General features: G+C 41.1%; 2 protein-coding genes and 1 non-coding gene across 4 annotated transcripts in view; all 3 read left to right on the top strand.

Annotated features, from left to right (window-relative positions):
* Positions 1 to 7,246: 7,246 nt before the first annotated feature.
* Positions 7,247 to 12,158, top strand: LOC124110899. Its single transcript, XM_046470364.2, has 5 exons — positions 7,247 to 7,382; positions 8,573 to 8,710; positions 9,317 to 9,447; positions 10,022 to 10,124; positions 11,334 to 12,158. The coding sequence occupies exons 1-5, from the start codon at positions 7,328 to 7,330 to the stop codon at positions 11,435 to 11,437; spliced, it is 531 nt and encodes a 176-aa protein (XP_046326320.1). The 5' UTR covers positions 7,247 to 7,327; the 3' UTR covers positions 11,438 to 12,158.
* Positions 12,159 to 14,643: 2,485 nt separating this feature from the next.
* LOC124110872 (homocysteine S-methyltransferase-like) overlaps positions 14,644 to 18,591 on the top strand; it is a 23,927-nt gene continuing 19,979 nt past the window's right edge. Inside the window, exons 1-3 of one of the 2 annotated variants that reach the window (XM_048394049.1) lie at positions 14,644 to 14,756; positions 16,941 to 17,064; positions 17,235 to 17,302. In XM_048394049.1, coding sequence (XP_048250006.1) covers positions 14,668 to 14,756; positions 16,941 to 17,064; positions 17,235 to 17,302 — 281 coding nt within the window. In that variant the 5' untranslated portion in view covers positions 14,644 to 14,667. Of the gene's footprint in view, positions 14,757 to 15,396; positions 15,479 to 16,940; positions 17,065 to 17,234; positions 17,303 to 18,591 lie in introns of those variants that run through there. The other variant, XM_048394050.1, reaches the window with a different exon arrangement.
* Positions 15,769 to 15,842, top strand: Trnat-agu. The gene has a single exon. It is a non-coding gene; the product is annotated as a tRNA-Thr (tRNA).

An 18,591-nucleotide genomic window follows, 5' to 3' on the forward strand; every position in this document is an offset into this window, starting at 1 on the left:
AATGCGATTCTCTTAGTCGCAAGTGGCGACTAACGGGATCGGGTGGTCAGGCTCGCCGACTTGGTTGATGCATGTCATCGTATCCAAATTGCGTGGATCGATGCTCATGATGTCAATCACTGGGTTGTCTGGTCCAGACTCAATTATTTACAGACCGCCGTCATATAGCTGGAATATTCCTGAATGCGGCGTTAAACAAACAAACAAACAACAAACATACTACCTACCACTGTTTTACCATGTCACGGCTTCCGTTGGTTATGGTACTGTCCGAATAATGCTAAAGCGGCGTAAAACAACATTGAAACACAGATGCATCCCTCTTGATTAGCCAGTGTATCACATCTCCATCCATTGGGATCAATAAGAAAGGGTCCATCGTATTTATTTTGTTATTTTTAGCAAAAAATATATGATACATTGAATAATAGAGGATGATGATAAAAGCACGCACGCACGCACGCACGCACGCACGCACGCACGCACGCACACAAATTCTTAAATACGCTTTGCTTTACAAGTTGAGAACGTGCTGTCTCACGGTAATTTTTCCTTAAAATAGAATGGAAGAATTGAGAATAAATGATGACATCAGAGCTGCTAGCGTTCCAAGATTTATTCAGGTGTAGTGTGTAATAAACATTTCAATCACATAATCATATCTAATAATCATAAATTATATCATTACAAATAATTGTCATAACGTCGTGGTTTCTTATGACATAACTACTCAGAATATAAATCAATAAGCATTTCGCTTCAATCTTATAACATATCAAATAATCACCATTACATTATACACAAATAGATCAGGATGGAACTTTAAATAACGGCACAATAACAAAGACAACACATATGATTCGCAATACCAATGTCAGCTGAAATAATGCAACATTAATGATAGACGTATTTGTAGATATATTACGGTAATGCAGTTTCGCGCATTACCGTAGTTCTTCTAATACAAGTGTTATATAGCTACTTGCAGAGCTCGCATACGAGCATTGTGCATTCAACTATTAACATCAAGTTACAGGTATTTCATTTCCTATCAAGAACAAAGCTGACTGACTATTAACTAAGTTCAGCATTACTGCTAGCAATGAATCTACACATATTGACGACATGACATATTTTACTTTACGACGTTGTTGATAGTTGTACTAGATTTCTTATTTATCAAACGGTTATCAAGAGGTTGAACAGGAATAATTAATTTCATATTTTATTGATCGAAATTACTACAACCTACATAAGTGATTACAACCTTCATAAGTGATTACAACCTACATAAGTGATTACAACCTACATAAGTCACACCTATAGTGGCATAGTGCGCATTGAAAACATTCCATATCGTTATTGAAAATTCAAAATACATTAAACAATAACTTAATAATGAACCAACGCATGTGGTTGAAAATATAAAATGTTCAAAAAATCTAAGACAATAATCATGAAATACATTCAACATATTTGAAAACAACAATTAAAACAATCTGAGACAATAGTCATAATACACATTCAACATGAATGAAAACAACCATTGAAACTACGCATGAAAATGTCTTACCTTAAAATAGAATGGAAGATTTGAGAATAAATGATGACATCATAGCTGCTAGCGTTCCAAGATTTATTCAGGTGCAGTGTGACTTGGTAGTTGCTTACTTACTTACTTTGGAGATTTAACGTGCGCTTTCCGACCGATGCGTATTTCGCACACGGTACTACACGGTAGTCAACCTGCACCTACTTATATAGTGGAGGGACGCATAGCAAACTCTGATTGGTTTAGTTTTGAAAACATTATTTTAATGTATTGTCACAATTACTTCCTTTGTTATTTCATGCGTTGTTCTGGGTTGATACAATATTCCCATAGGTCACCTAACTAATGTCTACTTATAGTGGATAAGGTAATAAAAAAACAAAGCATGGCGTTTAGTTGAGCCGTCGGCATTTTAGACTGACCGCCGACTTGTCACGGGGATTACTGTTATTGGACACGCAGCCGGTAACTGTAATGCGAACGGACATCTATTGTCTAAATTATGTCTCGCGGCATGCTTTTACAACCTAAGTGAGTTACTGCCATTCATGTGAGATGTCCGAGATTTGACTGTAAAGATACGTGAGTTAATTTTATAAATTTTGAATATTATTTTTATATTTTGATATGAATTATTAAGCAAGTTTGCGCACTATAACAAAGTGTTTGGAAATTGTGAAAGGATTTTAATCATCTATGGAAGGACTGAGAAGCTAACAAGGGTTATCCCCCTTTGTCATATCATGCGGTCTCCTTTGTTCATTGACTGGATCAGTGTCCCTTATATTTTAACATCATGTAAACAATGTTTCAAACAACATTAAACATGCAAACATGCAAAATAAAAAGAAAATTTAAAAAAAAACACAATTTGAAACATTAGTTTTAAAAAGTTGTAAAAGTTTCAGGTTTCTTGTGCATTTGGAACATACCAGGGAAGAAAAAATATGACCCGGATATTTTTTATATCATCATGTATATTAAATTCATATTGGGACTGCTTCTAGTCAATATTGTTAAATGCTGTATAGGTTGGCCGACATCCCCTAGAAGTTAACCTCAAACTTACTGTCGCTCAGGCCCAGTCTCATGAGCCTACAGTAAACTACGGTTATAACGAACACGCTTATAACGAACTGACGGATATAACGAACTTACTTTTCGGTCCCGACTATTCGCTGTAGTTATGCTGTATATATGCTTATAACGAACTACGGTTATAACGAACTAAAATTAGTAGTCCCTTTGAGTTCGTTATAACCGTAGTTTACTGTATTTGGTTGTTTGTTTTATGTTCAACTCCGGATTCAGCAATATTCATGTGGTCAGGCTCGCCGACTTGGTTGATGTATGTAATCGTATCTCAACTGCTTAGATTGATGCTTATGATACCAATCACTGGATGGTCTGGTCCAGACTCGATTATTTACAGACCGCCGTCATATAGCTGGAACACTGCTGAGTGCGGCGTTAAACAACAAACAAACAAACAAAAACTATGTCCGTGTGACACAAACACTCCTCGTTATAGCGCCAGTATTCGCGATAAACATGGCCGTCCGAAAACGTATGATCTCCGAAGACATAATGGCCCGACGATAACTGGAATGTTGTTCCAAGCGACGTTACACACAAACACACACGCCACACACACATACACACACAATACACCACACACACACCACACACGTCACATACACACACTCATACATACACACTCCACACACACACACACACACACACACACACACACACACACCACACACATACACACACAATACACCACACACACACCACACACGTCACATACACACACTCATACACACACACACACACACACACACACACACAGAGAAAATACACCCCAAACATACACAACACACACGCCACAAACCACACACATACATACACACTCTACACACAAACACCACACACACATACATACCACTCATACACACACCACACCAAACACACACATACATACACACTCCACACACATGCCACACACACACTCACCACACGCACACACATACACACACAAGCCACACACAAAGCACACATACAAACGCCCCCCACACACGGCATACACACGACACACTCACAAACACCACACACACACCATACATACATACACACTCCACACACTCACACGCCACACACACGGCAAACGTCACACACACACATACACACTCACACGCCACACACACATATACTCTACACACACACGCCACACAGACACACACACACACACGCACACACCTAAATACGCTTTGCTTGTGTTTTGAAGTTGTTAAAGGATTTGAATCATCTATGGAAGGACTGAGAAGTTAACAAGAGTTACCCCCCTTTGTCATATCATGCCCTGTCTCCTTTGTTCATAGACTGGATCAGTGTCCATTATATTTTAACATCATGTAAACAATGTTTCAAACAACCTTAAACATGCAAACATACAAAATAAAAAGAAGATTTAAAAAACAGAATTTGAAACATTAGTTTAAAAAAGTTTTAAAAGTTCCAGGTTTCTTGTGCATTTGGAACATACCAGGGAAGAAAAAATATGACCCGGATATTTTTATATCATCATGTATATGAAATTCATATTGGGACTGCTTCTAGTCAATATTGTTAATTTCTGTATAGTTTGGCCGACATCCCCTAGAAGTTAACCTCTCGCTCAATGTTACTCACTCCCAGCCCTGAGGCTTTTCGCATATTTCTTTTATGTTTAACGCCGCATTCAGCAATACTTACTTCATCACACCAACTTCTAAATGCCACTGAAAGAAGTAATACTTATGTTATAAGACGGCGGTCTGTAAATAATCATGTCGGGACCAGACAATCCAGTGCCCGTGATTGACATCATGAGCATCGATCTCGCAATAGGGTTACGATGACGTGCATCAACCAAGTCTGACCACCCGTTCGTGTCAGTCGCCTCTTAGGACGCCGTAAGGCGCCGCAATTTTCTGTGCAGAGTTGCGTCCCTTCGACACGCCAGAAATCTATGATTGTGTGTTCGATTCCCGGTTCGCCCCGATTATGTTTCTAGGTTTGTCAGCACCATACCCGTGCTCGTGGGTTTCACCCAAATGGTAAACGTCTGAGACCTGCATCACTTCGGGCTTTCCTCCCACATCAAGCCAACACGCTGGGATATATCCTCAGGTTGTGGGTTTTCGGACGCTTAGGAAGCATTCGTAATTATCTCGCTAATCACAAGAACAACTGTAAAACATGTCACTCACTTATAAAAACAACAACTTTATCTTAAAAACTATGCCTGTGTGACACAAGCACTCCTCGTTATAGCGCCAGTAATCCACACTCCACACACATTCCACACACACACACACACTCACAAACATACACTCAACATACACACACACTCACTCACACCACACAAACTCACAAACACACACACACTCGACATACACAAACAAACAGACACAAACACACCACACAAACACACACATTCCACATACACATACGTGCCACATACACTCCACACACATAAACGCACACACACGCGTACTCACACACACTCCACATACACAGACACACACAAACACCACACACAACCCCCCCCCCCCCACACACACACACACACACGCGTACTCACCCCCCACTCCCCCCCCCCCCCCACCCCCACCCCCCCCCCCCCCCCCCCCCCACCCCACACCCCACACACACCCCCACACACACACACCCCCCACACACACTTTTATAACCCAGATCAACACGTAGGGCGTCTTCAAGTGACGCAGGACATTATTTCAGTTTTATCAAAGTTCGTGATCTATTTCCTTGTACTGTTTTCCTCCTGCCTTTTACAACTATTGCTGTTGATTACTGTCATCTCAAAATATGCAGGGTCATGTAATGTTGTAATGTTTTGTAATATTTAAACAGATATTTCTTTAATTTGAAAATCATTGAATATCAGTTGGTAGTTGCGGGATGTGCGATGGGGTGGCCTAGTGGTTAAAGCGTACGTCGACCGCGTCAGACCGGGGTTCTGGTCTCACAGGGTTATATACTACTCAAAACAAGTTAAAGAACACCCACAAGTGGAAGACTACTGTTGCAGTACCCACAGCCATGGCAGATTAACTGTAGCCAGATGCAAAACTCGGGTGTTCTGTAACTTCTTTTGGGTAGTATATATACAATTCGTGAAGACGTCGGGCCCGTCTAAGAATCGGTCCCAAGAACTCTACTGCTTGTTTGGCTGCGTGACCACTGGTATATCTGACCGGGCCCTCGCGATACTTGAAGTTGGAATGTCGCTAAGTGCGGCGTAAAACCATAGTCACTCACTCAGTCAATCCACTAGTCCGAAGCAAGGTGTGTGTATGGTTCTCTGTCTCAAGAATCGGAGTCACGGTAGCCCAGTGGTTAATCGCTCGCTCGCCGGGCCTAACACCCGGGTTTGATTCCACACAAAAAATTCCGAATCCCATTGTCTCTATCTCCCTCAGCGATTTTGTGTTTATTTTGCTCGGTAATCTTATGTCCCTTTTGGGGGCACGGGTGGCCCAATCGTCTAAGGCGCCGCGATTCGCTGTGCAGAGTTGCGTCCCTTGGCCACGGCAGAAACCTGTGATTGTGGGTTCGAATCCAACTTCGCCCCGATTATGTTTCTAGGTTTGTCAGCACCATATCCGTGCTCGTGGGTTTCAGCGAAGTGGTAAACGTCTGAGACCTGCATCACTTCGGGCTTTCCTCCCACATTAAGCTGACACGCCGCGATATAACTGGAATACTGTTAAAAGCGGCATTAAACCCAACTCACTCACTGACTTATGTCCCTTTTCTTACTCCCTGCAAAACTATTGTCTATTTCGTAAGTAGTGAATGACGTTAGTTGTCAATTACAATATACCTGATTTCGTCACCTGCATCTTCTCGAGGCAAGAGCGTCCTCTAGCCTTTTTATCAATGTCTTGTAGAAACTAGGATTTGATACAGGCTTGGACACGTGCACGCTTGTCTCGGGAAGATGGTCCCCTGCGTCAGACAGGAAAATATCAATATGACAAGATAAACAAATAGCCTGTATACCGTAGCTCTTCTAAATAGCCAGCTCCTAGTGAGTGAGTGAGTTGGGTTTAACGCCGCTTTTAACAGTATTCCAGTTTTATCACGGCGTGTCAGCTTAATGTGGGAGGAAAGCCCGAAGTGATGCAGGTCTTAGACGTTTACCACTTCGGTGAAACCCACGAGCACGGGTATGGTGCTGACAAACCTAGAAACATAATCGGGGAGAACCGGGATTCGAACCCACAATCATAGGTTTCTGGCATGCCCAAGGGACGCAACTCTGCACAGCGAATCGCGGCGCCTTAGACGACTGGGCCACCCGTGCCCCCGCCAGCTCCTAGAACCAGCCCTAGTTTGAGTCCAAGCGATTATAAAATGAAATACGGTAATACTATATATGATATAGGGTTTTATTATCAACTATTATGCAAATACTTAAACATTAATGGTGAATATATTAAATTAAAACGCCAGTCTTCTGTCACCTGCGCAATATTTATGTGAAATACAAAATGCAGTTTGGCCTGTTTGAAAATAACGCACAACAAATGATGCAGGTCACGTGTCGCGTAATCTTATGCAAGCAGTATTTGTGGCGGATTTCCGGGGGTTTCCGCTTTGCTATTTATAGTAACATATCAGCTTCCGCGCGTGTACATATAAATAGTCAACCTGACACATTCAGTTACATTCGAAATTGAAGCGAGAGAAGTTTGTACGTATTCGAAGATGCCTAACAAAACCCAGACTACATGTTGTGAGAGCAGCCCGCTGTCTTTTAAAGGTAAAAACAATTCTTTTCTCATTTAATGCAACGTTTAAACATTATTGTACTGACAGGATTATCCGGTTCGTTCAGGCAGTTACGGGAGCTGAGGGAGCAACCATGTCGATGTTCATTGGACCGCAGGACTTCAGTTTGAATTTTAAATGAATTAACGAATTATTTTTTCACTACATCATTGCGAATCTGTATGTTAATAACATACAGGGGGTTGGTTGTTATTCTTTCGGGTAATGAGTGACTGTTTTTTTTATTACTTATCGTTTGACTTCTTTGTTTGATTACTTATCGTTTGACTTCTTTGTTTATTTGTCGTTTGACATCTTTGCTTGATTCTTCATCGTGTTACACCTCAGTCAAAAATATCACCTCTATGCATAAAGGTGACCTGTATAGAATTGAGTGAATGAGTGAGTGAGTATTTTTTTACGCCGCTTTTAGCAATATTCCAGCAATATCACGTCGGGGGACACCAGAAATGGGCTTCACACATTGTACCCATGTCGGAAATCGAACCCCGTTCTTCGGTGTGACGAGCGAACGCTTTAACCACTAGGCTACCCGACCGCCCCTATGGAATTGAATTTAAACAGGAAGTGACTGATAGTATGAGCAACTTCCATCGCCAGTGTGGTTACGGTGGCATGTCGTGTGTTTGGGACCCGTTCGACCAAGCGATCTTACTTTTCTTGGCGCTACGTCTGTGTAAGTCAGTGTCAAAGAATGGAAGTTACGATTGTCATAACGCTAATTAAGATCGCTTTGGGAAACTGGCCCCTGGTAATCTGACCACCAGATCATGTATACTGTATATATAGTAACCTCTTACAACAAGCAGTACAGTGAGTGCTGGGGCGGTCGGGTAGCCTAGTGGTTAAAGCGTTCGCTCGTCACGCCGAAGACCCGGGTTCGATTCCCGACATGGGTACAATGTGTGAAGCCCATTTCTGGTGTCCCCCGCCGTGATATTGCTGGAATATTGCTTAAAGCGGCGTAAAACCAAACTCACTCACTACAGTGAGTGTGTGCGTGAGTGAGTGAGTGAGTGCCTGCGTGAGTGCGTGCGTGCGTGCGTGCCTGCGTGAGTGCGTGCGTGCGTGCGTGAGTGAGTGAGTGAGTGAGTGCGGGCGAGCGAGCGAGTCGGGTTTCATTAAAGAAATTTGGTGAATGTAAATGGCTGTCTGTTTCAGATGGTTCCCTAGTGCCCGTTGGGACCAAGTGGTCAAAGACAAGTGTTCTGGTCAGTGTCCGGAACAACGAGCACGTGAGCGTTGACGGTAGCCCACCCGTCATGACGCTAGTGCATGGAATCAAGGACTACGATACAGGTAACCCCAAGGCAAACATTTACCCGAAATGCACCGCGTTATAACCTCTTTCAATCATATTAAAATCAGATTTTTGTTAAGCGGTATTCTGTATTCCTTTTCTCGCCAACGAAAATGATTATTCTCTTCTTCACAACTCATGTTATAAATGCTATAGATAAAATATACATTATGAAAAATATTGTTCACGAATATCCCGACCCTGAAAAGTGAAATTATTAAATTCAACCTGAATGGTTGGAAAATGTTTTTAAATGATGGGGATAATCTCAGCATCAGCATCACTTCTTGCTGCCGAGCCTTGATGCTCGTCTAAGGCGCCGCAATTCGTTGTGCAGAATTGCGTCCCTTGGGCACGCCAGAAACCTATGATTGTGGGTTCGAATCCCGGTTCTCCCCGATTATGTTTCTAGGTTTGTCAGCACCATACCCGTGCTCGTGGATTTCACCGAAGGTTCAAAAGTGGTAAGACCTGCATCACTTCAGGCTTTCCCCCCACAATAACCTTACACGTCGTTATATAACTAGAATACTTTTAAAAGCGGAGCTAAACCAAAACTCACTCACTCACTTGATGCTAAATAACTGTAAATTAAATTTCCACAGTGACCTTCACCCTGGCTTGTTTGGCGGTTCTCGTAAAGGGCGTGATGATGTCGGTCTGCTATCTCAGCCACAAGGTCAACGGGGTCACCTATTACGTCACAGCACGTGATGACCAGCAGGTCGTTCTACAGGTAGGTCATGGCGGTATATATGACTTAATTTAAAAGAGTTAATGATCTGTCACACGTAAATGCGTGGTGTTCTTGCCCCTAACCCCCACCCCGAGTCTCAGTGAGGTATTTATAGTCCGTATCATGGCTTGACCATGTATTATTGTTAACTATTTAACTATTTTACTTTTAGAGTACGATGACACGTAGGTCAACGCCGCTGAGCCTTAAGAACTTCGCGATTGTCTTTGTCAGCTCTTATGTTTGTTTGTTTGTTGTTTAACGCCGCACTCAGGAATATTCCAGGTATATGACGGCGGTCTGTAAATAATCGAGTCCGCACCAGACAATCCAGTGATTGACATTATGAGCATCGATCCACGCAATTGGGATACGATGACGTGCATCAACCAAGTCAGCGAGCCTGACCACCCGATCCGATGTTAGTCGCCTCTTACGACAAGCATAGTCTCGTCAGCTCTTATGAACAGCATGGGATCCCGGGGACAGAGATTCTTCCTCTGAATCCCCCTGGGTTTCGCGGTAATCAGATTGTTCTGACCAAGGATGTTTTTCATATTTCTGTCTGTTTCAGGAAGGCACCTGTGATCCCGTTGTGAGTGTCACTGACGCGAGACTCTTCGAGATGTTCGCACGAGACAAGGGATGGTATCAATTCAGAAGCTTTACAAACAAAGGTATAGCTTTTAACATCTTCCCTAGGCAAGGGAATTAACTGACTGTAAAGTACAGTTTCGACCCTTGCCGAACTAGGCTGAAATTGTGGTGTTATACTTTGGCTGGATTAACGAGTCTAAGCATAGTCCAATCAAAATCGCGTAACGAAATCGACATCCGGTTCTTAAACTGCCGTGCAAAACTTGCAGAATTTGCAAAGCATGTGTACCGCCAACTCGGCGTCAACAGATATTGTCCAAATCCTTTCATGTTTTTAATCAAGGTGCTCTATTAACTTGATGCACTTCGCGAAATAACACCAGTTTAATGACAATATAAATTTTGATTATCTGTAGATCCGGATAAGAACTGGGCCCACTTGCACAAAGCGATCTTAGCGCTACGACTATTGTAAGCCTATGTTAAAGTATGGGAGTTACGATCATCTTAGTGCTAAGATCGCTTTGTGCAAGTGGACCCTGGTCTTCAGCAACCCATTCTTGCCGTAAATGGTGACTATGCTTGTAGTAAGAAGCGACTAACGGGATTGGGTGGTCAGGCTCGCTGACTTGGTTGATGCATGTCACCGTATCCCAGTTGTGTGAATCGATGTTCTTGATGTTCATGATGTCAATCATTGGATTGTCTGGTCCAGACTCGATTATTTACAGATCGCCGTCATATAGCTGGAATATTGCTGAGTGGGGCGTAAAACAACAAACCAATGACATCGTATCCTAATTGCGTGGATCGATGCTCATGATGTCAATTACTGGATTGTCTGGTCCAGACTCGATTTTTTACAGACCGCCTTCATATAGCTAGAGTGCAGTGTTAAACAAAAAAAGAAGAAAAAAACAAGACTAATGGCTGACCGTCAGCACGGATAATAAAGTGTAACACTGTCTGTATTTCTCTAATTCTTCTTGGGGCACGGGTGGCCCAGTCGTCCAAGGCGCCGCGATTCGCTTGCAGAGTTGCGTCCCTTGGCCACGCCAGAAACCTATGATTGTGGGTTCGAATCCCGGTTCGCCCCGATTATTTTTCTAGGTTTGTCAGCACCATACCCGTGCTCGTGGGTTTCAGCGAAGTGGTAAACGTCTGAGACCTGTATCACTTCGGGCTTTCCTCACACATTAAGCTGACACGCCGTGATATAACTGGACTAATGTTAAAAGCGGCGTTAAACCCAACTCACTCACTCTAATTCTTCTGTTCTTCTGTTCCAGATCTGTTCCTCACTCACGACGGCCGTGGCTTGTGTCTCAAGACCATGAGCTCCAGTGACCAACAGCAGTTCGACTTCGACCTCTTCCATCTGAGCAACACATAAATACATTCTCCACGGCCAGCAGGAGGTTAAGCTTAAGAGACGTTTTTGGAAGTTTTCGTATCCCAAAGCTCAGTCCTTACTCTACAGCTTTGGTGTAACTTCCGGAACAGTCCGCGCATGTCACACTCCTACCCTCCAGACTATTCCAGATATACTGTTTTGTACTTTCCCACATCGTTGTGGGGGCGGGTGCTATGTGAATTAACCTTACAAGGATTTAGGTGTGTTTTTTAATGTTAAAAATGGAGAGATTGCCAAAAACATGAAATCACTAAAAATACTGATTTTATAATAATAAGGGACACGTAGAAATACTCAAATATATTTCGTCAATGTTATAACATCACATACTGACATTATTTTGTTAAGAAGCATTTTTACTGAACAATGCAGTCAACACCAGTTTTTAAAGCAAGAGGAAGAATTCAAGTAACACCGATGATTTATATTTGCTCTTCATAATTGTAATTATATCATAAATATTTAGAAAAAAACCCAGAAGCGATCGAATTTCCCCCAAAGCAAATAATTAATAAGTTGTGACATTACTTTTAGTAATTATGAAATCGTTCCCTTGGCACTCAATCTCATTAAAATCAGACCTTAGTTCTCGCTTATACCGCTAAAAAGATCTGAAGACATCCCATTAGGGGTCACGTCAGAACGACCTTTCATCCGACCAATCAGAGCGTCGCTCACCAGATTATGAAAGTGACAGTCGGAATGTGATTCCTATTCCTGCAACCTCGAAAACTTTAAAATGGGGTATTCCGAACGATAGTTTAACAACTGAATCCTTACAATCTAGACCATCTATTAGCCATTCCAGAATGTTTTTTGTTGAGGTTTCAAATTTGTAATCGAGAATTTGTCAAAATATGTTTCGAAGCGTAGTCGCCTTCTGATTGGTCATTCCATTGGTCGGTCAAAGTTCGCGCAAGGTCGGTCTGACGTGACCCGAAATGTGATGTTCTCAGATCTTTGTTTAGCGGTAGCGAGAACTAACATCTGATTTTAATGAGATTGCTTGGCGCTGTACAGCTACTAAATCCCGACGTTTTGACAACTGCCACCATTACGGTAAGAGCAAACAGGTGATCAGCTCTTAGGGATAAACGATCATGTAATTATCTTGGTTGGAAAACTAATTGAAATTGGTGATGTGTTTTAATAAATAAAAACACGTTTATCTGCATTCATTATTATAGCATGGTAAATGTTTGCAAAATATAGTTTGTTTTACACCTCCGAGAGGAGAGTGACTTTGCAAGGGAAGTGGTTTCTTTCGAGTGTGATTACCTTGTTGAACGAATGACGAATAAAGTGATTATATTACATGAATCGGTGTCGTGATTTTACTATGGGAACTGATTGTTTGTTATTGCACTTGGCAATATTCGGCGGCAGTCTGTAAATAATCGAATCTGGACCAGATAATGCCGTGATTGACATCACGAGCATCGATCTACGCAATTGGGATACGATGACATGCATCAACCAAGTCAGCGAGCCTGACCACCCGGTCCCGTTAGTCGCCTCGTACGCCAAGCATGGGCTGCTGAAGACCAATTCTACCCCGGATCTTCACGGGATTCTGGGAACTGCCATCTTGAAATCATCTTGAAATGATCGTGATTTTGTAGAATGCAGCACTCTGATTGGTCCCCGGCGGTATAGAATCTATGCGATATCATGGTATTGCTGCCGACTGTATCGCCTTGAACCAGACATGTCACGTGTCACTTGCTTCACCCGTAAAGTTTCGAATCACCGTGTCCGGGGTCCTTGAATATTTTAACCAAGCGTGACAATATTTATGACAGGAAACCCGACAAACAACGACTAAAATGGTGTATTGCGAAATTCTGTGACATCAATATACCTAAATTGTTTGTTTTTAATTCAAAACTCAATCATATATGGTTATGCTCGAATACACATTGTATCTGTTCCTCTGATTGTGTCCTTGTCAGAGAAAGATGTTTATATTTTCACCTATCAGATGTAAGTAAACGATCAGCTGATATATCTACAATGCTACAATACTGACTTTTCGATTTGGATATTTTATGTCTTAAGTAGTGTTTAAACTACTTACGTTTGATGGTAAAATGAAACATATTTTTTTCCTGAAAATAAGTAGGTTGTCTCGGGAGGGATTCGTTGAAATTACTTTTCTTATTTTAGTCTATTTCCTTGAAGATACATTATTTCCATGATTTTTGTTAACCTGTCAACACAAAATATGGGGGGAAACAAATAATCAAATATCCCTCCGTTTCTCATCTTCCCGAGGCAAGGGAGTTAACCGACTATACTTTCGCTCGTCAGATACCAGAACTATTCACTCGTTTCATCAAATCATTATATACTTCAGTGTGAAAGATTAAGTTTTCTGATGTTGAGAAAAGAGATATTTTCATTGCAGTGAACACAACATTTGATATTTCACTGCAGTGAACATAACACTTTGACGGAACTATTGGCATACAAGAGTTATCTCCCTTCAAATTGTCTCCCCTTACCGTAAGTGTCCAGCCCGTACACAAACTGTTGTCGTCCTTTTTACATTAGTTCTGGACAAGGCAAGATAATGACAGATGGTTATTTATGGAGTAAATATCACCTCTTGCCGTTTGTTATTCTCCCGAAAATGTTCCGTTATAAACTGTAAATTTCTCATTTAACTCGTCAATCGAGACTCTTCGTTTCGCAAAGGCCATTTTTGTTTTGACCAGGGTGTATTCTTTCGCTCCAACAGCGGTCTCCCAGTTTTCAAGAATATTTTTTGTTATAGTTGATTTTGTATGTAATCATATCTAAATGTATGATAAACAATTTTCGTGACCCTGAATAATTTTTGATACTTTTGTTTATATTTATTAAGCTTTTGCAAACACGAAACTACTTTTTAAGTCGCAAATACAAGGGGTGGTGAACCGTCCCCCGTGTGTTAGGTAGGGAGAATTTACGTTTCAAGGTTTTACATTTTCAATTAATTTTCCGGTAGAAAACTGCACAAAAAGTATAATTGTAATAAATTTGATAATTCATGTGTCTCGTGAAATATCATCTCATCTCGTGAGAGAAACATGATATTTCACTCGACACATGAAATGCCGTTAATTGTTTTTGTTTGAGAGAATGTTCAGGAAATACCAAACTAAACCCCCTGTTCATAGAATAATCTAGTCCGACATTGCCGCGATCACACGCCTACCCAGAGTTCCATGCGGCCAGCCTTGTTTAATATTGAATGCACCTCAGGTGTGAGCCGAGATTGGATTGTAGTCAGTGAGTCATCATTATTCAAATACAGGTAAATATTTGTTAAAGCTTGTTAAATTTATTAAAATCCTGAAAGTGGCTGTATAATATCTCAAAAAAGAAATAAACGACTCACAGTAGACTCATTGACCCACTAACTCACTAACTCGAAGCTTACAAGGGAAGAGGGGAAAATGTTTCGGATTTTTAAATACTATTTTTAAAAATTTCATATGCGCACTCTAGTTTTGTGCTTGAGATCGTCTAAATGATCCATTTCTATTAATTTTGTTCGCCAATGATACTGATAAATATGAATACTTTAAATATAGTACCCGTGAAGATTCGGGGTAGAATAGGTCTTCAGCAACCTATGCTTCAGCGTAACAGGCGACCATGCCTGTCGTAAGAGGCAACTAACGGGATCGCGTGGTCAGGCTCGCTGACTTGGTTGATGCATGTCATCAATCCCAATTGTATGGATTGATGCTCATGATGTCAATCACTGGATTGTCTGGTCTAGACTCGATTGTTTACAGACCGCCGTCATATACCTGGAATATTTCTGAGTGCGGCGTTAAACGGCAAACAAACAAACAAAACTGTAAATATCGAATTCCGCAGGCAAGTTCAGCTGACGACTGAAACGTATTTTACCTTTTACGAGCGCTTCTCACACCTTTCCTGTCTCTCTCGATACAAAATGGCGACCACCTAAACGTGATCACGTTCGTATTTATAATGAACCCAGATGACGCATGACACACGTTAGAGGTATGGCTGACAGTATTCCTGTACACTTGTACAGGAATTGCACTCTTTATTTAAAATGTCAAAACGACTGCACGTTAGTTCACGTGGCTGTTAGATCCTATGAAATCGATCGGTAGTTTACCTAATAAATATTACCGCGTAGATGTTGTGAATTTATTTTGTTCCATTTAAAAATATATTTAGATTGCATTTGCAGTTTGTTAAATATATCCCAAAACGAAAATGATAAAAACCTGCACGAGACAGTTTGTCAAGATTGTGTATGTATCAAATCCGCCCTTGTCGTCAAGGGCTCTATAGCTCAGTTGGTTAGAGCGTCTGCCTAGTAAGCAGAAGGTCGAGGGTTCGAATCCCCCTGGAGCCTTGTTTTTATGTTGTTCATTTGGATACTTTCAAACGGGCTCATTAAAATAACAAACTAATTTCAAGACAAGGAAGGATATAAAAAATGATTAAATAGGCTAAATTCATTAATATGAAGGGGGTGGATGTCGGTAGTTGGATTTGCAACGCAAAGTGTATTGGCCTCCTTGCTTTGGTTGTGATGAGTTAAAATAAAATAGACTCAAGTACCACTGTGTGATTTCCTGACTGACAGGATTTTGTTGATGTTTTCTAAATTGAGATGACATTCACCTTATATATCATTAAAACACATCTGTGACGTCATTCTATTGTTTGAACGCTCCATTATTTTTCAGGAATGGAGAGTTGCTTGTCAACTGTACATTATCTTGAAGCAGCATTTGAATTTTTCAAATATTTTCAACTACAGAATATTTTGTCAAAGTGTAAAAGTAGGGATGAGTTTTAAGTAGGGGAATATATCCTCCATTATTTTTAAGGAATGGAGAGTTACTCGGACATACCCCTCTACATAACAAATCTGCATGTTGTTTGAATCAGTTGAAAATGTTGAAAACTATTAATAAAGGTGCCAACTCCTTTTGGTATTCTGGATGCTGAGCCCTGTGGTATTCTGGATGCCGAGCCCTGTGGTATTCTGGATGCCGAGCCCTGTGGTATTCTGGATGCCGAGCCCTGTGGTATTCTGGATGCCCTAGTGCAGTATGCTGGGTGCCATATATTGTGTATCTGTTGCCCCGTGAAGATCCAGGGTAGAATAGGTCTTCAGCAACCCATACTTGCCGTAAAAGGCGACTATGCTTGTCGTAAGAGGCGACTAACGGGATCGGGTGGTCAGGCTCGCTGACTTGGTTGATGCATGTCATCGTATCCCAATTGCGTGGATCGATGCTCATGATGTTAATCACTGGATTGTTTGGTCCAGACTCGATTATTTACAGACTGCCGTCATGTAGCTGGAATATTGCTGAGTGTGGCGTTAAACAACAAACAAACAAACAAACAAACAAACAAACAAACCTGATTCCCTCACACAGAGTGTGAGTTGTACATTATATATCAGTGATATATATCTGTATTATGATATATTGTACAGTATGGCGAGTAACACCAGGACAGAGAGTAAGAGAAGACTGCAGCGTCTGATTGACCAGAAGTATGTGCTACTGGATGGCGGCAGTGCCACAGAAATGGTCCGGCTCGGCTTCAAGAGCATTGATGTGAGATACAGACATAGGCATTGATTTCTATTACTATTGAAAGTCAGGTATATTCAATGAAGTGTGTTAAAAAATTTAAAAACCAAAGTGTAATGATAACATTATTGTAGTTAGAAAACTGGACAAATATTACGCCCCCCAGATACGTGAGTTGTTTTCTTCATCTCCAGGATGACCCTCTGTGGTCGGCGAGACTGCTGAAGACAAACCCTGATGCTGTGAAACAAATGCACAAGAAGTATGTGGGGAAACTAGCCTGTCAGCTACTGGCATCATTGCTTTTGTAATCTGTATCATATACTTGCAAGTACCTACTATGATGTTATCCCACACCCTGCATAATGTTATCTCACACCCTGCATAATGTTATCTCACACCCTGCATAATGTTATCTCACACTCACATTATGTTATCCCACACCCTGCATAATGTTATCCCACACCCTTCATAATGTTATCTCACACTCACATTATGTTATCTCACACCCTTCATAATGTTATCTCACACCCTTCATAATGTTATTCCACACCCTTCATAATGTTATCCCACACCCTGCATAATGTAATCTCACTCCCTGCATAATGTTATCTCACACCCTTCACAATGTTATCTCACACCCTGCATAATGTTATTCCACACCCTGCATAATGTTATCCAACACTCTGCATAATGTTATTCCACACCCTGCATAATGTTATTCCACACCCTGCATAATGTTATTCCACACCCTTCATAATGTTATCTCACACCCTTCATAATGTTATCTCAAACCCTTCATAATGTTATTACACACCCTGCATGATGTTATTACACACCCTGCATGATGTTATCCAACACTCTGCATGATGTTATCTCACACCCTTCATAATGTTATTCCACACCCTTCATAATGTTATTACACACCCTTCATAATGTTATCCAACACTCTGCATAATGTTATTCCACACCCTGCATAATGTTATCCAACACCCTGCATGATGTTATCCAACACTCTGCATAATGTTATTCAACACCCTGCATAATGTTATTCCACACCCTTCATAATGTTATTCAACACCCTACATAATGTTATTCCACACCCATCATAATGTTATTCCTCACCCTTCATAATGTTATTCCACACCCTTCATAATGTTATTCCACACCCTTCATAATGTTATCTCACTCCCTTCATAATGTTATCTCACACCCTGCATAATGTTATTCCACACCCTTCATAATGTTATTCAACACCCTGCATAATGTTATTCCACACCCTTCATAATGTTATCTCACTCCCTTCATAATGTTATCTCACACCCTGCATAATGTTATCTCACTCCCTTCATAATGTTATTCCACACCCTTCATAATGTTATTCCACACCCTGCATAATGTTATTCCACACCCTTCATAATGTTATCAAACACCCTGCATAATGTTATTCAACACCCTGCATAATGTTATTCCACTCCCTGCATAATGTTATTCCACACCCTGCATAATGTTATTCCACTCCCTGCATAATGTTATTTCACACCCTTCATA

Source organism: Haliotis rufescens, unplaced genomic scaffold (assembly GCF_023055435.1).
Source record: "Haliotis rufescens isolate VD_foot unplaced genomic scaffold, xgHalRufe1.0.p SCAF_129, whole genome shotgun sequence".
NCBI classification, from domain to species: Eukaryota; Metazoa; Mollusca; class Gastropoda; order Lepetellida; family Haliotidae; genus Haliotis; species Haliotis rufescens.

Coding starts and splice junctions, on each gene's coding strand:
- LOC124110899 (XM_046470364.2), top strand. CDS start 7,328: ATGCCTAACAAAACCCAGACTACATGTTGTGAGAGCAGCCCGCTGTCT. Junction 8,711..9,316: donor AATCAAGGACTACGATACAG/GTAACCCCAAGG, acceptor AAATTTCCACAG/TGACCTTCACCCTGGCTTGT. Junction 9,448..10,021: donor ACCAGCAGGTCGTTCTACAG/GTAGGTCATGGC, acceptor TGTCTGTTTCAG/GAAGGCACCTGTGATCCCGT.